Consider the following 23,443-nt stretch of genomic DNA (forward strand, 5'->3'; position numbering starts at 1 on the left):
TTCCTGTGTGTACGTGTGTGTGTGTGTGTGTGTGTGTGTGTGTGTGTGTGTGTGTGTGTGTGTGCGTGTGCCTGTGTGGGTGTGCCTGGCTGTCTTCCTCCATTAAAATAGGTAACAATAAATAAGGAGTAAAAAAGGTCCTTTCCTCCAATGATACATCTGCTCTCCAACATAGCCGTGGCATAAACAAGCAAGACACAATCAAGATGAAGACACACAAACTGCGGCGTCTGTAACATTGTACACATCGTCCTCTAGTGAGACCCTCATCCCCGATTATTGAACCGTCGCAGGTTCCCCAGCGTTCCTTTGTGTTAGCCCCCTCAGCCTCAGCCCCTCAGCCCATGGCCGTCACCATGTTAGAGTGGTGCTGGTGCCCAAAGGAGGGGTGTATGGGGGTGGGTGTGGGCAGCATGTGTCCAGTGTGGCTGAAAGGCGGCAGGTGGCCCATGGACATGTGTCCGGCCAGAGAGGCGGCGCTGAAGGGAGAGCTCTTGTCGTGGTGCAGGCTTTTGGAAAACTCCTCGTAGCTGTCGCTGCACCGCCTGCTCTTTTTGGATTTGTTGGACATTTTTCGGTTGCGCGTTTGTATTCCCTCCTTTTTCATGGTCATGGGTCGGTTGACCTGCGCACAGAGAGAGAGAGAGAGAGAGAGAGAGAGAGAGAGAGAGAGAGAGAGAGAGAGAGGGATCTGGTTAGAGTCAGGAGGGAAAGTTCCAATCTAGAAACTAGTTATTTTTCATGAGAATGTATAATCCAATATACTTTCAAACATGGAAAAGATGAGATCTGGTGGTAGGGTTGTTAAATGGTTTAGGCTAGCTGTATTCTATTTTAGTTTTTTTTTGTAATTGTAAAACAAAACTAATGTCCTACCACTACACCCTGTCTGTGGCACTAAGTCCTAAGCCTGTTTGTGTTCCGACGACGGCTCTAAATCTTTCAAAATACGATTTAAAAGTACATATTTACTTAGTGGAATTATTTCCTTTAACAGGTGGACACTGTAGTTTTTGGCAAACATTACTCAAAGAGGATTACAAAATGCATTTGTATGCTGACTACTTTCAGCAGGGGAATGATACACATTTGGTGCTGTTGTGAGTATAGTTATTTCTTTATAACAATGGCAGTCTATGGCATAGAGGAATGAGCTACAGTATATCAGGCTTTGGTTACACAGACAACATTTGCAAAAAGGATACAATTATTGATGATTTTTTGCCTTTTCATAGGATTTGTGAAAATAAGAAAATTATTAGAACATCATTAGATTAATAATTTAAAAATATGCATACAGAGTATATGTGTTATATAATCTGATGTCTCCAGTCTTAATTCTATTCTTATAGAGTCGTGGCCTTGAGGCAGTCCCACTGAAACAGTCCCACCATTGTGACTCTCAAGGGGATTATGCCCACCATGGAAACAATGAAGCACAAAGAAAGAAAACACAGAGTCCAACAGCGTCTGAAAGTAAAACACCCCTCTCTTTCTTTCTCCCTCTCTCATTCTCTCTCTCTCTCTCGCCTCTGTCTTTTCTGCTGCCATAATCTCTCGACAATCAGTGTAACCTGCCTGCCTACTTCCTGCCTACTTGACCCTACCGACCTTCTCGCGGGCCTAACTTGGGAATCAACAGTCCCAAAGACTTACGTTATGCAGTTTGTAGTAGAGGCCGCAGGCATTGCACACCGGGTCACCATTTGCATTGCGCCGCCAGAGTGTGGTGGTGGTCGTCTGACAGTTAGCACAACACGTGCCCGCTCGTCTGGCTGCAGACTGTGGAGAAATATGGATAAGGCTTTGATTAGAGTGATTAAGAGTGAATATCAGTGTGTGTGTGTGTGTGAATTATTGAACTTTCTATCCTGGTTAACAGATGAGTGGTTTGGCTTATGAAACCTGTGTGACATTGTCTTGTTTTGTCAAGGATATTCAATAAAAAAAAAAAAAGGAATTCACATTTTAGAGTCTGGATCAAGTAAGTATTTGCCATTTTGCTTAAAAGATGACTTCAGTGATGTTTTTTCACAATTGTTGCCAAACTATTTTTTTTTTGGAGTGACAAATAGGTTAAACCAATCATTAGTGCTCACATTATTTGTAGACATTCACTTTGGGAGTTTTTCTCCTCAATATTTTGACAGCAGATTGATGAAATAAAAACAAATCAATAAACAAGATGTCACGTGGGGAATGTTCATTGAAAGCATAGGCTATTTGTTGTTCCAACTGCTCAATTCACATATGAAGTTCTAACTAGTTTAGAGCACGGGAGTCTCATGACAATCCCCATGGATTCTTCACACCTAAATATTTAATGCTTTTAACTCAGTCAGGTCTATTTCCGAATACATTAATGCTGCACTCAAAATGTTCCAACAAACATATTCCCTAATCGTTTTATTTTATTATTACTGGTTGGCTGCCCCAGGTTACATCAGCTTTCCCATTTATATCTTAATTTCTTTTTTAAGTAGGCTATCTCTCCTCTGTAGCCTACTTTCTCTATCGTGGACGGGGAGCTTGACCACTATGAAATGAGGGCCGAGTCTATAGTTAGGAGGAAACAGGCGCTGGTCCCGATGCTTTATCTGGACCGGTCAGATATCCGGATAGGAAACAACTGGAAGGCTGCTGCTGCTGCTGCTGCTGCCACTGAACACAAGACGCTCTGCGGCGCAGCCAGCTCCAACCGAGCCCCACGGAAACCAGGCCTGATATATGGCTGCATAATATATAGCCGAAATCAAGTTCGCATGAAGAGAGCTTTTAAAGACGCTGAAACGCTCGTATATTTTGCACGAGGCAGAGACAGTTGTTTGCACACGCTACATGGTTCGTATCGAATAGATATAGATCTTGACGTCGCCGCGATGAAGACGTAGGCTACAACAGACCGTACCGAACAGACCTTTGGAACAGGTTAATTAAAAATGCATTTTTAACAAGAAAATGTCTGACTTGATAGTATAATAATGATTAAAAAAATATTAATAGCCTGCTCGCAAAATATAATCTTTTCTCGATCCTAATGCGTTTCTCCTATTTTTCAAATTCCCTATTGAACTTTTATCCCTTCAATAAGGGGCAAGTTGCGCACTTTTTCGCACGCTCGTGCGTTTGCGTATCAGTAGTTTAAATAATAACTATTTGGTAAAAAAAAAAAAGAACAAATAGGCTACTGCTGAGTAGGTATTCATTCTTTGATTATGCAAAAAAAAAATGTCTCTATGCCATGGCTGTCTCCTGATGAATGCCACAACTAAACAGGACTGGTGGGGGATGATTATCAGCCAGTAGGAATAATGATCTAATGTTCTAATGTTGATTGTACCTTTAGCAGCACCAAAAGAATGTCACAATGATGCAGTTATTTTGACTGTTAGCACACGCCCTTTATTTGTGACTCCCCTAACATATTGCATTTGTGAACAATGGCTAATGGGACTAAACAGTTGTCAGAAGCAGGTCACGATGGGAGAAAACAAAATCTGACTTTAACCATGCTCCAACGCTTCTCTGTTCCTTTGCACTGAGACAGACTCTCACTGTCCTCTCTATATGAAAAGAACCCTGTTTCCAGCTCTGTGATAATGCATTTTCACACTATCCAATTGCTTCACAGTGATTTATTACAGTTTAAGGCGATTTTTCTCAGCCATAAAAATGGGAACACACAATCCTTCAGTTTGTTTGGAAAAAATCAAGATAACAAAATGTTGGTGACACTTGCTTTCAAAATAAATGCAAACCCTTATTTAAACACCTTGCAATTTCAAAAAGTTTCACATAACGGCATTATAAGCCATAAGCTGTCAGCCCAGCCCTGCCTTTATGATGGATGCTGTGCTGCTGGCCCTGCTATCAATGGCAGTATCAGAAGCATCAGTAATAATGATAATAGAAACAACACAGATAGTCCCACTCTGCTTTAAGCATGAGCCGAAGGAGCAAGGGGTTAGCGGGAAACACAATTCCTGGAAACTGATTGGGAAAATATAACTTTCCTGGAATTGTACCCCTTCCTCCCCTCTCCCTCCATACACTCTCTTTTTATTTACTGCAGACACACACACACACACACACACACACACACACACACACACACACACACACACACACACACACACACACACACACACTGACTCACCAGCCTGCGCTTTGGTTTGATGAGTGGTCTGTTCTGGCCGTTCATTTTGTGGTAGAGCCCGCAGGCGTTGCACAGGTAGTGTCCGGTGCTGTCACGTCTCCACAGAGGAGTAGAGGTAGCTCCACAGTTCACACACTCACGGCCCTCTGTTGAAGAAGGACATATACAGACCTCTATGTCAGCACATGCTTTTGATCTAGCATTCAAGCTTCGTGTGTGAGTGTATCGTAAACAGACAGTAAAAATATTGTTTTCTGCTAGTCTATTTGTTTGGACCCACAGATTCATTTTCAACAGAGCAATAAGATAAGGTCAAACAGCTCCTTTCATTATACAACAAATGACATGTTGCACTTCTTTTTAGCATGCAATAGAAAGGGACTCTAGTTCAACACAAAGCATCACCACGAGAAAGCTAATGGAGAAGAATAGTTTGCTGCCACTGTGCTTACACACCAATGTGTGTGATGCAGCCCGCTGATAAAAGAGTGATGTGTTTTATATTATAAAAGAAGATTCATTGAATCCCACTTTGAAAAATAAATTAATAGATGAACGTTGAATGCTAAGCTTAAGAGGCAAAGAAACCTATCAAATACAATTGAAATAATGTAAGTAAATATAAATAACAAATACCTTGATAACAGCACTCTGATTCATATAACTTTAAATTGTAATAGAATAGAAAAGCTCCCATGTAATTAAAGCAAGGTATTCATAAAGCCTAAAGTGAGTTTAGGTCAGCAGTCAATAAACACAATCAGGCGAAAGGAAGGTGGGAGTCTTCTCCTCTGTAATCAAATAACAATCAGGACAATGTGTTAATGTCTAATGTAACCGAGAAGCGACCGCTAGCCTAAATACTGAGCTTTTTTGGCTCTGTGCTCCCGGCATTTCTCCCTTTCACACCTCTGGGCTGAATCCAGCTCAATGCTGCTGCCATGAAGCTCAGGCATAGTAATTACAGGGTCATGGTTAACAAAAGAGGATTATCAAAGTCACTCTGTTGGAGGACTGTCGAGTGCAGGCTTATAGGCCTATAAAAGAACATTTATTGAAAAAAATAGCATTATCTTTATTATTATTATGATAGAATTTACAAAATGATAAAGAAGTCTGCAAATTACAATAAGACTGGCTGCTTTTAAATGTGTTTCGAATAAATCTCAAGATATTATTTTGGTGACATTTGAAATATATAGTATGGCTATAGCTTCCAAAGGTTGTTATAATTTTAAATAGCCTAGTAAATACGGTAATATAGTAGAGTATCCTGACAGGTGTGTTATTAGTCAAAATACGTTTCTCAATACGTTTTTTCTAATTGGCAAATTTGTTTCATTTAAATGATTGAGATGTATACGTATCTTTAATCAGTAAATACTCCCGATAAGAGTTGTATGATAATAATCTTAGATTTCAGTAAGATAATATTCTTAAGCGACTTATATTTTAAGCATTTAATTTCGTATAGGAATGTTAACCGTATTAGCCTACATGTGGCGTTTAAAAACATTGCAAAACGATGCAGTTACACTTTTGGTAAAAAGAAATATATATAAAAAATATATATATATCTTAGTATGCCTACCACACATTAACACATTATTTGCGGTATAGCATCACATGCATTTATAATATTAAGTCACATAAAGTGTATGCCTTTAGTTTTAGCTTTAGTTTAATTTAATTGGCTCTGACTCTGTCAGACCTATGATAAGATCACTATATAAACACACATGTATGCTCTCAATCTAAAAACTGCCGTAATATTTTGGATTTTAATGATTTTATTTCATTTGTGGGAATGGTCTGTGGTGAGTTCCCAGTGCACTCACCGGTGCAGGAGCGTGTCTTGCCTTTATTCCTGACGGTGAAGCTGGATGACGCTCCGATCAGGCTGCCCGGGTGAAACAGGCTGCCGCCGTAGTCATGCGCTGCCGGGAGAGAGTAGGTGGGGTAGTGCGGTATGGGATGGTGGTGCGTAGAGGGGGTCTGCGCGCTCATGGAGGCCAGGCTGCTCCTCAGCGGACTGGAGCCCTCCATCTTCATCCCTTCCGTTAACGACATCTGATATTTGATAGATTCCTTCTCGTCCATTCTGGTGGCGGAGGGAGACGCGGTGCCCCCCAGGTCCGGCGATACGTCCTTTGGTGGCGTGGGGGGGAAAGTGTACAGGTGCGGGCTGCAGTGGGACGGCGGCGTTAACGAGGACGCGGAGACCGTGTTGGAGTTGCTGCTGCACGGGTAGACGGCGGAGAGGCCGCCGGGGGACGCGGAGCCTGGGTGGTGCAGGCTGGGCTTGCTGAAGGGGCTGACGGCCCAGGCGTTGTGGTGGTGAGCCGACAGTGCCGCTTTGCCTCCGTCCAGCCATGAGATGCCCGGGCTGTGGATGAGATGAGGCCGGCAGACCTGGCTACCCGTCAAACGAGCTGTGAAATGACACAAAAGCAAATGATTTATGATAAGAATTATGACGTGTGGATGTGATGTGATGTTTTGGGATGCAAAAAATAACCGAGACTTGTTGATTCACTGATGACATGAAGCGGCCTGATTTAAAGTTGTGAACAGAGTTGCCCAAATTCACACAAAAAATAGACGGATTAAACCGTTATTCCCTGAACTGAAATAGGCATTACAATAACGCTAAATTCCCAAGTTATCAATTTCAATCTAGAGATGTATTATTTTTTTTACGTGGGTGGATATCTTTTAGAATTTAAAATCAAACTCAGGCTCATACAGATTTATTTGCAACTAGTGTACAATTATGCATAACGCAAGAAATAATTCACGTTTTAAATGACATTACAGCAGAAAACTGCACGTTTGTTGTTAGATCAATAGATAATAAAAAAAAATGTAGATCAAATGACCTGACAGTTATTTTACGAAAAAACAACATCTAAACCATATGGGCAATTGTTCCTCCCTCCCCCAAACAACATACTGTATGTGTAGGCTACTGTAAATCCAACTAGGCAAGCCTATAGCCTATGTTTAAAAAGTCCCCCCTGTACCACTGTGTCGGAGGCTCCATCTCACCGTGCGCCTGGCTGTAGGACACTCTGGCCCGGGCAGAGTTGTGGTAGTACGGGTTTCCTTGTGAGTCCAGGTGATTAAAGAAAACGTCCACCTCGTCGGGAGGCAGGAGCTGCGTCGTGGGCTCCATGTAGTTGTGTCCTAGGCCCGCGTGGTGGTGAGGGTCCGGGTGTTGTCCGTTCAGTACGGCATGGTGATGCATCCAGCGGGGCTGATCGGCCGCCACATCCATCTCCGCGGTGATTCTCTTCTGTATAGCGTGTATATAGAGAGCCGAGGGATATCCAGGCAAGAGGACTGAGAACCGTCTAAAATATAAGCTTTACGATGTCCATTTACAAAGAAGGACCGATGCTTTGATTTTTTGCTGATTTGAATAAAAAATCCTCTATTCTCCCGGAGCTCGAGTTTGACAGTGGAAACCTGAAAAGAAGTGAAGACCAGATCAATAATCATATTATTAAAGGCAGCGTGTTGTGCACCCTGACAGCTTTACCCACTGTACACCTGAGCATCAGTCGTCTAAACGATGTGCTCCTGTGGTGCATGTAGTGATGCAACTTGGCATATAAATATATAAAGATCTCCACCCACCATATTTACTACCAGATCCCTCCTTATACTCATCCGCGACTCACACGCCCTTTCACTCACAACTCTCAGTAGATGCTTCAGGCTAAGTACTCAACATGACAGTATAGGATAAACATGCCGTGGTGGGCTACCTGTGCCAGTGTTATTTCATCCTCAGCGTCCGATCAGCTCGCGACCTCTTTGGAAAAAAACTGTCCCCCTTTTTCGCTGCTGCTGGTTTTCGTGGCGTGTTTGTCAGAGACTAGTGAACTCCGTCCACTGGGACTTAATGCAACACGTCTATAACTGTGGTTGACAGCGCGGGGCCAGGCTTGTCAAGCTCGTGGGCGGAGTCCCCGTAATATAAAAAAAAAAGAAAGTAGCTTTTGACTCAGCCAATTGCATAGCGCCTCTACAAAACCTCAGAGGCGGTTCCCCCCTAACCAGAAAATCACTATGTTTCTAGTAAGATTCCGGGCACTTTGTTTTTCTGCATTAGTCTACTTTGTAATAAATTCCCCCAAACATAATACTGTATATCCATTTAAAATGAATGTCATAACACATTTGAAGCACGATTAAAGAGTACAATGAGGCTATTTTTCACACAGTATGAATAATGATTATACCTGTAACATGGGATTTAAAATAGAAACGTTACTGACCGAATAATTGAAGCCAGAATGACAAGTAGCTCTATACTGGGCTGCATGTGTTTTGGTAGGCTATATAGGCTATTGAGACAGTATGGAGATTTCACATTATGCTTGAAGTCATTGTGTTTTCTCAGTCAAATAAACGTGAAACAGATACAACACTCAGTTTGGAGAGTTTGATTTGGCACACCTTGTTTGGTTAAGCAAATGCTTTGAAGAAAATACCGTGTTCTTGCAGATTAACCACTGATGATGTGATTCGAGGGAGGATGATTATTTACCCACTTAGGCCCTATGTAATATTTAATAAAATAAACAAGGTATTTTTCTTCCTTGGTGTGATCATGCCTAATTTGTCATTTTTGGCCTGTATATCCGGCTCCTCTACTATTCGCGGTTTTGTGGCTAAAAGTTCATGCTACGTTTTGAGAAACGTCTCTCTTGCACTCTCTCTCTCTCTCTCTCTCTCTCTCTCTCTCTCTCTCGCTCTCTCTCCCATCGCGCATGATTGACAGACAATAATTGGAGAGGGAGCGCGTGCAGCCCCCGCTGGCCGACGCTGCCGCCTGCTTGACGCCGTTTCATGACGTCAGTGCATCCCAGTGAAGAGAGAGAGAGAGAGAGAGAGAGAGAGAGAGAGAGAGAGAGAGAGAGAGAGAGAGAGAGAGAGAGAGAGAGAGAGAGAGAGAAAAAATGAATGAGGACATGAACTTTTTCCAACACAACCGGACCGAGAGACAGAGAGAGAGAGACACACACAGAGAGAGAGAGTGAGGAAGAGAGACAGAGAGAGAAAGAGAGAGAGTGAGTGAGAGTGAAAGAGAGAGAGAGTTGGGGGTTGCCCGGATTCTGCATGCATGTCCCAGCGGATGAACTCGAGGAAGGGACACAGCAACTGATATTTACACTGTGGCAGCATTAATAATACATCAAGTACATCCTGATACTGCTTTGATTTGGAAAAAAACAGGCCGACAAGCACTGCATGGCAAACTATCGCCAAGGTGGACCAGCTTATATGAGACTATAGTATTGATGATATTATATATTTTATTGATTGTGTTACATTGTATTAGATTAGGTTATATTAGATAAAATTAGATAATATTAGATTAGATGAGATTAGATTAGATAACTCAATCGTTCCCGATGAGGAAGTTCTTTTCACATTTGCAGTAAACAATTCAAAAGTCAGGAGCTATACCCGTCCAATGTTAATGCAGAACTTTCATTTTAAGTTAATCATGTGTGGAGGTCCAACAGGTCAGGTCTGGATTGATTTATTTAGCTTCTCGTTATCGATGCATCGAGGCTAAATCCCTTGCATGGACAAACAATTTTTTGGATAAAAATTCATCTGGCTGGAGTTTCCTCATTTCTTCTCTTAAATTACAACTTGTAGCCAATATTTACGTAGGCTAAGTGATTAATTATCCTTAATGTGTGCATGTTCTCGGACAGAAATATAATTTAAGAATGTAAATTATTGTAATCTATCTATCTATCTATCTATCTATCTATCTATCTATCTATCTATCTATCTATCTATCTATCTATCTATCTATCTATCTATCTATCTATCTATCTATCTATCTATCTATCTATCTATCTATCTATCTATCTATCTATCTATCTATCTATCTATCTATCTATCTATCTATCTATCTATCTATCTATCTATCTATCTATCTATCTATCTATCTATCTATCTATCTATCTATCTATCTATCTATTCTTCTAACATACATAGGCCTATTTATTTCAACTGCCCTAGTCCCACTTCTAATTCAAGATTTGCTGGCTACAGCATTCTTATCTGAAAAAATTCAGGTTGAACTGGGCGTCATTATTTATGCAGAGACAACGATTCTTTTCAAGCGGCATTAGGATGAAATCCATGCGTAAGGAAGCGGAACATACCGTAGGGACAAGTGTGGCAGTATTAGAGCTCATCAGAATGATCATGTGGAAATACACATGCTTTGAGTGGGAGCCCTTCTGATCCAGCGTGGCGATAAAAACCTTATCGGCGACAAACATCCACTTCTATTTTAGGATTTGACATTAATTCAATCCGCCCTTTTTCGTTTCTTTTCTTTTCTTCTTTTTTCTCTCTCTCTCTCACACGAGCCCGGGAGAAAGAGGTCACAGTCCGATTCAGCTTTGAGAATCTCATTATAGCTATAGGCCTGTTGAAAAGAAGTGGTCTTACCTAATAATAAAGATACATCCTAAACAGAAATGAAATGTCACCAAAGAATGTTATATCATATATATATATATATATATATATATATATATATATATATATATATATATATATATATATATATATACATTAACATATTAATCTTGATTAAAATCCCAGTTTTTCTCAGTCGCTTTGGTGCTTTTCTCACATTACTATTAACATTTGCACAGCAGTTAGTGCATTTCTCAAAACAATTAGTGCAAACTGCAAAACCTAGTGGATAACCTGCAAAAGTACGTCAATTGCTCAAAATGGATAGTCTATTCCTCAAAAGCAAGTATTCATGTCAATGAAACTGCCAGTGTCATCAAAATGAGAAGTCTTGACACCATCGTTTATGAACAAGATAGTCAAATGGCTTTGTCATGTTTTCATTATGACAGTTTATTCTCTCAGTGTTTTCCAATGCAAAAAAAAGGTCAGAACTCGGTGACACTACCTGAAAATGCTCAAGACAGCACTATACACTACTTGTACAGCCATTTGAAAACTACAGTAAAGTTACACATTGCTGTAGTTAGGGGAGTAAGTGAGTACAAGACACTGAACACATACGAATGTTTCACATTTTTACATGCTCTTTGCAATTCTACAGCATTGTGCAAAAGAAAAATACACTTCAGTTACTTATTTAGAACAAACATAAAAAACACCCTTTTGGTAGAGCTGTGCACAAATGTGAACAATATAACAGGACATATTGTAACTGAACATAGGTAAATCATTCTGGCACATCCAGACGTTCCTGTCTGTTTGGCCACATATTTTCATCTACATCACAACGGATATTATCCCTTGCAATACAGCGAGGAAAGTATCTATGATAAAGAAAAGGTATAAAATTAGCTTGACAGAATTTGATAACTAGTTCAACAATGTTGTATGTAATGACTCAAGCAATGAAATGAAGACTATTAGTTTTATTGGGAACGACTATTCAGCATCCATAAGTATAGTTCATTTTGACTGACATGACATAAGCAAATGACAATGTTATAAAACAGCAGAGAATTGTATGAAAGCAACTGATACATGTCCAAAAGCATTTGCAATTTGTTCAGAGGAAGGAGAAATTGCTACTATGATGTGCTCAAATGACTAAATGTTGCGGAGGCTGAACTAATAGTTATGAGAATTTTCATTCTGATCTGAGAAAAGCACCAAAGCAACTGAGAAAAACTATAATTCGAGGTGTCTTTGTTTGTTTTTGTTTAGAAATTATTTTTGTTATTTCCGTAAGTAGCCTATCAAAATAATTCTTTTCTGCAATGAGAGCTCGTTCCTTTGCCTTGCTGTGCGCGTGTGTGAGCATGTGTGTGTGCGCGTGTGTTTAAAGATTGGAAGAGAAATCCAGTGCCGGTAGGATCCTTGGGTCCCACTGATTATAACCCATCCCGGGGTAATTTTTCATCGGTGCTGGCTAATCTTTGTTCTTTGTGAAGATAATAAATAGCCTAATCGTTATCAGCAAGCTGCTGGAGGTGTCGGGGGGAGAATGGGGCTGATCGGCCCGGGGAATAGGCTCCAAAGTGCCGCGGAATAAATGGCATTTCTTATCTCCCTCTCCCAGATTATCGCCGCCTTTTCAAACTCGCACAACAAATACATCTAATGCGGGGAATGCATCATTTACTGGACCAGATCTGTGTAAATGATAGATAGATAGATAAAGGAATTGGGGGCTGCATGGTGTGTGTGTGTGTGTGTGTGTGTGTGTGTGTGTGTGTGTGTGTGTGTGTGTGTGTGTGTCTGTGTGCTCGGTGTTGGCTATTATTTACAAGTGTAATGTCCTGCACGTGCAAAGTCTTTATTCTGTGTATTTAGACAGCATAAATAAACTGGCTTTTCCATTATTTCTAGTTATCTTCGGCAGCCATCTGAGGTTCCGGTCCTTTGTTGGGGTATCTTATTTCTTTCATGTTGGATTTTACTGGATAAGAATGAAACAGACACAGCCGCCTCCATACAGAGAATAAAATATATTTGAATAATGTTTTTTTTTTGTTGTTGTTGCAAAGAACAAATGCGAGCAGAGAGGAACGCGTTGCATTGTCACGAACTGGCCACGTTAGCCTGACTCGACATTATAGGCCAGTAGTATTAGTGGTGTGTAACTGATTTTATTTCTTTATTTGAATTTGAATTCTTATCATGGTGTAACAACACTTAATGTGGTCGTGTGAGTGGAATCCTGCAGCCTTGTTGTTTTTATGATACACCAAAGTCTTATTATTTGTGAAAAACTAGACTATTTAATAATTTCCTTAAAACCTCTATAAACCAAATTTCATTGGAGCAAAAAAACAAATCATAATTTATTTAAAAAAAAAAACACATGCATTAAAAAAATCAAAACAAACATTTCATAAATAAGAAGAGATTTTCATTTTAAACAAGGGCACTGTAGTTGAATTTCCCAGACAAAAATACATATTAGGCCTAAACATATATATGCAATCAGTTAGACACAAGAATGAAGTGGGACCTATACATTGGAGTTTTGAAGCACTGTGCAGGAGGAGTGTACAGGGAGTGACCAGTTATGGCTGGAAAAGGTATTTTTCCATTATATACAAACTGGATGCTTATTAACTTGGCAGCTGCGGCAGCCTTGGGGTGCTGCTGATGGTCTCCAGGGTAACGCAGATAACAGCGCAGTCATTTTTCCATATCTTACAGTCTATTATATTCAAGGATTAGTTCTCCTTCCTGAAAAAGGTCAAACGTAAAGTCAAGCCAACCAGGAGTGCTCCTCCTCCTTTCCCCTACAGTGACAGAGCATTTCCCATTTTCCTTGTATTATCTAGTTAAAGCAGCATGATGACCTTTGCTGACACGTTGTGATAGATGCACACCTCCCACTGCAGACAACAAACCTCCCTGGATTGTCCATTTAATATTCTCATAAGGGCCTACATACATAAACCATCACTAGTGATGCACTATTTCTGTTTCTTCTTACTCTTGTGTCTTATCAATTTTAAATCACTGGCTCTTTCACTTCTTTTATTCACTGTGACCCAAACCTTGTTGTCTCTTGAACTTAAGAGGAGATGATGTCAAACCTTATGCTTACTAATCCTTTAGACATGCTGTTTAGATCCAGATAGAAGAATTTCAAATCCTGGTAAGGGTAAGGCTAAAAGTGGCTCCTCACAGGCAGAGTTTGGAGGCAAGTCTTAAAATATAAAGGGTGTGTCAGTCCTAACTTCAAGAGTAATTCAAGAGGCATTTTAACTCCAAAGTCTGAGAGATGTTCAAAGCAGTCCAGAGGTCTTCTAGACATACCCTGCGTTCCAATACCCATACTTCCATACTATTTAGTATGCCAGAAAAAGAATTAGGTTGTCCCAAAACATGCATGTCAATTGTAGTATGCCAAAAATACCTCGATGCCCCACTAACTCCAATAGCATTTAGCAGTATTCGTTTTTATTCTTGACATTTCTCAACAAAATGAAAAAAAAAGATCTTCCTTTTCTGATTTTTTTTCTCTCCCATGGTCTTAATACTCTTGTGTACTTTAGTATGTAGTGTAGTAAAAAGAAAGAGTATGTGATTTGGAACGCAGGGCTGATCACAGTCAATAATTTCCCTCTTATGTCAGTGTTAAAGATAAATAAAACAATTTTGAACTTTGAAAAAAATATATTTGTAGCTGGTGAGCTATTAAGAATACAATCAGCTCACTGACTAATCAAAACCCTCCAATGGGGTGATGGTTTGTAGAACTCCGCAGGACTTGGAGCCCTCAAACCAAAACCGTCCTCTTCAGATCCACACAAAATGCACATTAAATAATCTCCAAAATAATATAAAGCTGATAACATAATAAATGTTCACCACATCAAATACGTCAATCAAAGAACAAGTCTGGTTAATCAAATTGAATTAAATGAGAATACATAGTTTTTAAAAACATAATTTATTTCATGATTTTAGTACATTCCAATTTAGTTTAATTAACATTTTTAGTTTTAGTTAATTACTTTTTATTTAATTGAAGTTGTATTGAAATATCAATTTTTTTATTATTATTATCTTTAAATATGATTTAATGTATTTTAACATTCACAGACTGTTCAACCAATCACTGTAGTGATAGTATAAGTCATAGTATGTTTCTAAAGGAATTTACTCCTTATACTATAGAAACATGATGTCATCCATGGAAACAGGGTCTTTCAGGATTGGAGTTCTATCTCTCACTAAAAGTTGATCTCAGCAGCTGTATGAAAAAACTCTTAAAAGGAAAGTCTTTGCTGGGAACTTTTAGCACTGTGGATTCCAAATGGAAAGTTAAGACACTTTAACGGTGCTGCATGTTGGAATAATCAGGTGGACAGTGACACCTAGGGGACAGGAGTAAGCTTCTTCATCCTCTGCATTTCTCACTGAGTGTTGATTTTGCCTTCCAGGGGAGGACAGGAGATATATATAGAGAATATTTGCTCACTATTCTTCCTGCGTTTTTGCTCCAGATGACCTAGAGACAGGTAACAGACCAAAGGAAATCTGCTGCTAAAGATGGAGTCAGCGATTCTGGACAATGCTTTTTGTCAATATAATTTTTTCTCTGTCACAATCAGTGAATATGTCCAGACTGTGTGTGCTGTGTGTGTGTTGTTGTTCATATACATCCTAGGGCATGATTCTAACTATTGGAAGTTTCTAAATACTTTTTCCACTTTTGATTATCAGTTCAACTTTTGAATGTCCTTCTTCTTGATATCTTTCTTCACTGTGTGTAGTCTAGAGAAGGATCATTAGCAAGTCATTAGAGGTCAGAGGTTCACTGCTTCACTTCCTGCCCAGAGAGCAAGCAGGAAGTGAAAGTTTACAACACCTTGTCACTAACAGCCTGTCAATCAACCTCACTTTCACTGGAGCTGTCCGGGGAGTTGTAGAATTCAAAACACCTTTTATATATTTGTTCTCAACCTGTGAGTGAGTGTTCATTGGTTTCAGACATCGTGCCTTTATTTTGTCTAGACGTGTGTTACAGTTCCTGTGGGAGTCTGTGTGTGTGCGTGTGTGTGTGTGTGCGTGTGTGTGTGTGTGTGTGTGTGTGTGTGTGTGTGTGTGTGTGTGTGTGTGTGTGTGTGTGTGTGTGTGTGTGTTTGGTGTGTGTGTGCTTTCTGCATTTGAAGATAGAATATTTTTTGAAGCTTTAGAAAAAAAAAGTATGCGCAAAGTTAACATCCATTTCCAAGGCTTCATAAACAATGTATTACACTTTGGAATATATAGCAGGAGGATACATGTAAAGTTGTAACTACTAGTGTGTTTGCAAGTTTTAGATGTACTGTACTGAACATGCATGCAAAATAATGTTAGATTGTTTATGTCATTTCCTATTGAAAGCAGCAATATATACGTATGTCCTTTTACTCCTGTATGGATTGGAGATGAATTAGCAGACTGCTGTTTTTGTGTGAGGATCAAAACTGTGACAGTGATGACCTTCACCTCCAGCTAAAATAAAACGTCATGTCTGCACCTTTTAGGCTGTGTTCATACTAAGGTCCTACTCATACTAATTTTGACGTTAATTTGAGTATGTTGTGGTTGTGTATGCGAGTTTGTGTAGGCGAGAAAATGCCCAGATGACTACTTACTTCGGGGAAGATTTTGTGTATGGAACGACAGGTTACTTTACCTACTCAACCGCCCCACACTGCATTGCGTCTTTTCAAACGGCATGACATTTTTTCATTCAAATTCTTTATTGCTTCTGTATACCTTAGTGCAGGGGTGGCCAACCCGCGGCTCGCGAGCCGCATGCGGCTCTTTGCCCAGCTTCGTGCGGCTCTTCAGTTCATATCAAATTATGTGATAATATTTATTTTTTTTTTTTATACTTTTTTTTTGTGTGGGCCTATGTGTGTGCATGTTCGCAAACGTTTCATGCGGCTCTTACGTTCGTTTTACATGTTGTCTATTATTTCATTTTTTTTTTTATTAATGTGTAAGCCCTAGGCTATGTGCCTGTTCGCAAAAGTTTAATTGAGGACGCAACATAACGTTCGCAAACGTTTGGTGCGGACGCAACATGAAACTGCCCGCTCAGCTTGGAGGGAGGTTTTCCGTGAGTAAACTATTTGTGTCAAGTTCGCTCCGAAACAGAGTGGGAGAGTTCATATTTTTTGTTGAACGTTATGGCAGGCCATTCTGCCTTATATGCCAGGTGTCATTTGCGCATTTCAAGGCTTCAAATCTTCAGCGCCATCAGCTCTCTCCATGCTAAAAGTAAGTCCCACAAAGCAACATGCATAGTAAGAGAAAAACGCTATTTTAAATTGTTATATTTTTGTTTGTGGACTTGGTTGAACTGAGAGTTTGTGTGTGAGGCAGTGCACACAATGTTCATTGTTGAAAATGACTGCCCTGTCGTCTTTAGTTCAGTCCTGTCATTATCACAGGGGCGGCCTTAACGATCTGGGGGCCCGTTTCAAGTCCTAGTGTGGGGCCCCCTGTTTTTTTTTTTTTTTTTTTTAATAAATAATGCTTGTGCATGCATGTGCAAGCTCCCCGCGAAAATAAAAACGCCCCCCCCCCCTGAAATCTTACTGGCCACTCCAGTGCCCCCCCCCCCCCCAGTTCAAATGTTATTTTTTATTTTCATTTTATTTTTTTAATTAAATTTTTTTCCTGATATGTATCCTAGTTCAGAGATGATATGTATTTTTTTTTCTTTCTTAACTTTTTTTGATAGGTAGTTGCCAAGTTCATCACACAAACACTCCAATCCACTGATATGAGATCAGTTTGCAATTTTCAATTACTAAATTAATGGTCGGACTGTGGCCACTAGAACTGGTCTCTGGTCAGCAAAGGTCTTGAAAACAGCATAAGTGTGCTTGTGACATGCGTGCCACCCATGCACGTGTATAGGCACGTGTCCCAGCAGATTTTTGAAATCTGAATAAAAAAATTAAAGTTTGTAGTTAGCGAGTGTAACATGTTCTTAGCAAGGGCAGACTTTCATAAATAAAGGTTTATTTTTTTAGCAAGATATTCGGTCAAAAGCTAGTGGTCATCCGTCCCTCTGTGCAGTTGTTAGGCATCTGGCTGCTAGCAAGTTATGTTGTCTTGCTAATTTTACTATTCATCTGAGCTGAAATAAATATTGACTTTTTCCTTTATTATCTTCGCCAGAATGCACCAGAATGCTTAGATTACATGTTAAAAACACCAAAAAATGTTCTGGGGGGGGATGCCCCCAGACCCCCCTTCAGGGGTTTAGTTTTCTGACAAACATTACAATGGATACTAACATGATTTGGGCATTTGGGATTATAAATCATCTTTGAATTGGTTGTACAGCACATCACATGCTATTCATTCAGGTGTGCGATGGCCACCCCACTCTAACTCTGTGGCCCCCCTTGGCCACCCCCTGTCAAAATTTCCTGGAATCGCCACTGTGTGTACCCGTGTGTACGATGTGGCTCTTTGCAGTAACACAGTAAAAAATGTGGCTCTTTGTCTCTGACTGGTTGGCCACCCCTGCCTTAGTGTAAACGGTCCGACGAACCTCACATACACAATCGATCGTTAAGTTAATTAGACAGTATGTGCATGTTGAGTGTGTAGGAGGGAGGACGTTAGTATGGCTTTACTTCACAGTGTATGGCCACCTGTGTGTTCTTATTCGTCAGGAGATTGAGTTTGCGAGGGCACAGTCTAGCAAAAGAAGTGTGTGTCTAAGTATGTGTGTGTTCTTGCATTGTTTCATGTTTTTGTGCCTCTCTGTTCATTCTATGTCTGATCCTCTGAGATTGTGAGTCTCTAAATCCCCTGACGTGTGTGTGTGTGTGTGTGTGTGTGTGTGTTTGTGTGTCCCGTGAAGAAATGTCTGCTGCTTTGCTTAAGCTGATTCTCTGGAGTCAACCTGCCATGCCTCCACCTGTCACTCACACACACATGCACGCACACACACACACACACACACACACACACACACACACACACACACACACACACACACACACACACACACACACACACACACACACCACAGTGAATAAACAAGATCTGATCCATCTTTTCCACTGCGCTGCGTTTCTCTATCTCTCGGTCAGTTCATCTAAAGTGCCTAAGTAACCTCATATGCTCTAACCCTAACCAATACACACACACACACACACACACACACACACACACACACACACACACACACACACACACACACACACACACACACACACACACACACACACACACACACTAATACACAAAACAAATTCTCAAAGCATTTATAGGAATTCACTGTGGCCTTTGCTGCTGTTTCAGGACATTACAGTTTTTTTCGATTGCTAAACCACAGTGGGCACAACTGGAACGACAAGTGCAAAACTCTAACAACAGTATGCACAGCAGCGGTTCATGTGGACCAAACTCTAGATCGTTTTTCATTGCTTAAACACAATTTTCAAAACTTTACACACTTATCTCATGGCTTAACCACAGCCTGCACAACACTGTGGATTTCTAGCACTTTGTTCAAATGCTAACACACTGCTGTCACAACTGTAGACCACACATTCAAAACAGAATGGATATCAGCCTAGTGCATTTCAAACACTGCTGATTGCAATTTCAACTGAAACACTAAGAAGGTGTCTTGTTTTAGACGTGTTAGTGAACATACTGTATATACAGTATAGGGAAAGCTCAAACATGGGAAGACAGGTTGTTGGAGGGAGAAGAGAAGCAGTGAGACTGGATGTGTGGAGGAAGACCTTGAAGACATTGAGCTGTAATTTCTGATGAAATACAGTAAGGGCAACACTGATAGACCCTGTTGTGAATCATGGTCTAGGGTTAAAAAAACTTACTTTGTAAATATTACTGTGATGTCACAGTAAAAGACATCACAGTAATATTTACAAAGTAAGTTTTTTTTAACCCTATATTTCTCTTTCTGTGATGTCACGAGAAAGAGAAATATAGGGTTAAAAAAACACTCTTTCTGCCTTTTCTCAGGCTAGGATGAACCGATTTAATTTTTTTTTGCACATTTATACTACATAGGATCTCAGAATTCAATACACCTTCATATTCAAACCGGTGAAGTAGGCCTTTAAGCATTAGGTAAAAACTGTAAGAGAGGCAGGGTTGAGGGTGCAACGCAATCTGCAAAGATATAAAGTTGCATCTGTAATACGAATTTTCAAGCAAACAAAAACGTATGAGTTGCACCCTTACAGTAAATGACAACATTACAGGAATTGATTTCTGTATTACAATTATAGAATATTTACACATACATACTACATTTGGACATTTTATCAATAAAATATACAGAATATGTATCTATTGAAGAAATTTCTGATTTTAATTTATTTTTGTTATCTAAAAAAATGGTTTGTTATAAAATAAACTATTTCGTGTGAAAGAATTTCACTCATTCATCAAAGAAAATATAACGCAATTTGTGTGAAATAACTCAAATTATTCAAACTGTAAAGGTTAAAAGTTTGTCATTTGTGTATTGTTGTTTGATGCTAGTGTTTATACTCTGAGCATGTTCTGAGTAACAGTGTGTGTTATCTCAATGAGGCTGGTTCATAGTGTTTGCTGCACTGAGCCTATTTTGCAGGTGAAGTGAACTGTTCAGCTCCAGTGACTGTTGATAGTGCAGACTGCAGTTAGAGTTTTGCACATTGAGCTACAGTTGTGCCCACTGTGTTTTAGCGATCGAAAAAACTGTAAAGTCATGAGATTGTGTGTGTGAGTGTCTGTGTGTTTGTGTTTGTGTGTGTGTGTGAGAGTGTCTGTGTGTTTGTGTGTGTGTGAGTGTCTGTGTGTTTGTGTGTGTGACTGTCTGCAGGTGCAAGAAAGAAAGTAAGCGACCGAGAGAAGAAGAGAAACACAGCTGACCATTAGGCTGCTTTACCACATCCTTCATACTGTACTTGACTCCTTTCTCAGCACGCAAACAGCCGCACACACACACACACACACACACACACACACACACACACACACACACACACACACACACACGCACAAACACCCACGCACATGCATGGCGTTCGCACACACACACTTACACACACACACACACACACACACACACACACACACACACACACACACACACACACACACACACACACACACATTGTTGGTGTTTTATTCTGTGCATGTTTGTTGGTTTATTAATTATCATACGCTTTCCTGGTATTCCATGTGGATTATGATGAGCTGCTTCTGACCTGGTGGTTTCCTTTCATGTGTGTTTGTGTCAGTCTGCATTATCAGATTAAATAATCCTTTGATTTCATAAATAGAGTCTGATCAGCATTCTCAATCTTCTCTTCACCTTTCTATTCACTATCCCCCTCCCCCTCCCCCCCACACACACACTCCATCCCCCAACCATTTGTCAGTTTGGTGGATTATAACGTGAACAGTCAACACCAGAGACTCTGATAAAATTATTTTTGAAAAAAACTATACGCATATTTTCCCTTTTTGATGAAATAGAAAATTGGTCACATTAATATTTTTTAAATACAAATGAACCTTTAAGCATGTTTTTAGCATGTTTGTTTTGTACTAAACACAAGAGAAACCTTGACAAATATACAGTAGATGATATAATTTCTTCAAGGTCAATTAATAACACGGGAAAAATTGGCTGTGAACTCCCATTCTGACTGTACTGTAAGTTGATCTGGCAACAGTTGGAGGTGTGTTTCTGTCCACCCGCTGAATGGAAGTCTAATATTCACTCTCCTTATCCATCGAAATCTTTAGAACTAAATGCTTCACAATGTTCCCCAGCAAGTTTTTTTGTGTCCTCTGTTTGTTGCTTGCCCGGTAGTGTATGAAAATATAATACTCACATTACATGGCGTTGCTTCAAGAAGTGCTTCAACTATACACCGTTAATGGGGCCCTTTTTTCTCCAGAGAAATGTATTACGAGTGACTGAAAAACGTAGTAATCTTGGCTCTTTGAACCTTGTGAACATTATTAAACAGTTCCCAGCTCCAGCGTTTCCAGCCAAAGGAGAAGCTGTGGGACAAGCCGTAGTGAGGGTGACACTTATCTGGTTGGGCCTGGTTTGTTGTTATACATATTCATAGTTGAGGGCATACAATACACTTTGTTCACTGTGTTCTAATATTTTAGTATTATAATTATTTTATCAAACAGTCGGTATGAAAAATACCGATCATTCAGGGTAATCCATATATGAGTGTTTGACAGCCGCCATTTGCAACTATGTGGGGCAAGGTTAGTAAATCAGCATCGAACACACAACACAAGTGTCATTTACATAAATATTTTCCTTTATTAAAATGTTTCTCACTGTTTGTAAAGGGCCACACACACACACGTATCCTCTATACTGTCATTTCCCACTCACTGAAAAACCCTCTTGGCCTCCACTCTTCTTGTTCAGCTCTAGAAAATGACAGTAGATTGGAGTGAGGCCTGCGACAGGGCGCCCACTGTGTGTCCTCCCCTCCCTCCTCAACCCCAGCTCCTCACCACATCAGGATACACTTGTTCTGGTGAATTCCGGTTTCAAACGGAATACTGCCATTTTGCTCTGCTTTTTCTTACAGGACCAGTATTAAAAGCTAAGCACACCATGTCTCTCAGTAGGCCCTGTGGTCAGGGAGGGGGAGACTCTAACGGCCTGCTACGCTCACACACCTTTAAAACCTCACCCGCTCCTGCTTCCTCCCATCCTCCTCACCCCTGACACACACACACACACACACACACACACACACACACACACACACACACACACACACACACACACACACACACACACACACGAACACACACACACACACGTTGTCACCATGAGAGCACATTAAAGAACGAAAAAGTTCCTTCAACTGCAGGCCACACAGTTCATCACCTCCTCCCGCCTCTTGCACACTGTCAAGTCCTTTTGACACTGCAGACTCACTGATGCTATACCTGTACCATACATTACCATTATATTCTACATTAACACTTAAAGTCTTATTACCAATTCAATTATCAAACTCCTTTTACTGTAGTCTGGTTGTGACTTTTGACCTCTAGCGTGTCCCTAGTGTTGAGAAAATGCATTGCAAATAGTTTTTTTTTTGTTAAACCCCAAACCAAACCAAAAAAATAAAAATGTGACCAGGCTGTCACACTAATCAGTCTGAGACATCAAGACCACTGGAAGAAAATCACATTTCACTCAAACATATTACTTCATTACATTATACAAATGACATCATTTGTTTCCTCACCCAGAAGCTTTTTCCATGAACCGATTGTGTTGGAGCTAGCTTTTGTTTTTGGACTGTTTATTATCGTATAGAGCACAATATATATTGTTCCTTACTTTCTATTCACAGAATGTTTCTGTCTCTTTCACCGGTGGTGGAGTTGTTGTTTCTCATGTGAATATGCCAGCAGGAGGAGAGGGAAAATCATGTTTCCAGATTTCCTCTTTGCTGAGCAACATTGCCACCTGGTGTTAAACATAGACGGACTGGTCTAGTTATACCAGTTCCCTTACACATACAGTACTTTATGAGATAGATGAGAGCTGATGAGTTTCAAACAGTGGATCCACAAAAATGGGACGTAATCTTGCTGAGCTTTAAATATACAATGTTTTGGACATTTCTTGGTCTATATCCGTTTTGTAGGACTGGGACTTTGCAAATTTCACCAATGTGAGATAATAAACTGTACAGAGAAGTCTGCCTTCACATTTGATGTTGTCACTATTTAGTGCAACTCCATGAT

General features: G+C 40.1%; 1 protein-coding gene across 1 annotated transcript; it reads right to left on the bottom strand.

Annotated features, from left to right (window-relative positions):
- Positions 1 to 337: 337 nt before the first annotated feature.
- gata2b (GATA binding protein 2b) lies at positions 338 to 7,433 on the bottom strand (the record flags this gene model as incomplete). The annotated part of the gene is made up of 5 exons (XM_080026914.1): positions 338 to 625; positions 1,657 to 1,782; positions 4,157 to 4,302; positions 5,995 to 6,588; positions 7,205 to 7,433. 5 exons carry the CDS (start codon positions 7,431 to 7,433, stop codon positions 338 to 340), a joined length of 1,383 nt encoding a protein of 460 aa, XP_079883040.1.
- Between the last annotated feature and the right edge of the window lie 16,010 nt (positions 7,434 to 23,443).

Source organism: Ammodytes marinus, assembly GCF_949987685.1.
Source record: "Ammodytes marinus genome assembly, chromosome: 4".
In the NCBI taxonomy this organism is placed as follows: Eukaryota; Metazoa; Chordata; class Actinopteri; order Uranoscopiformes; family Ammodytidae; genus Ammodytes; species Ammodytes marinus.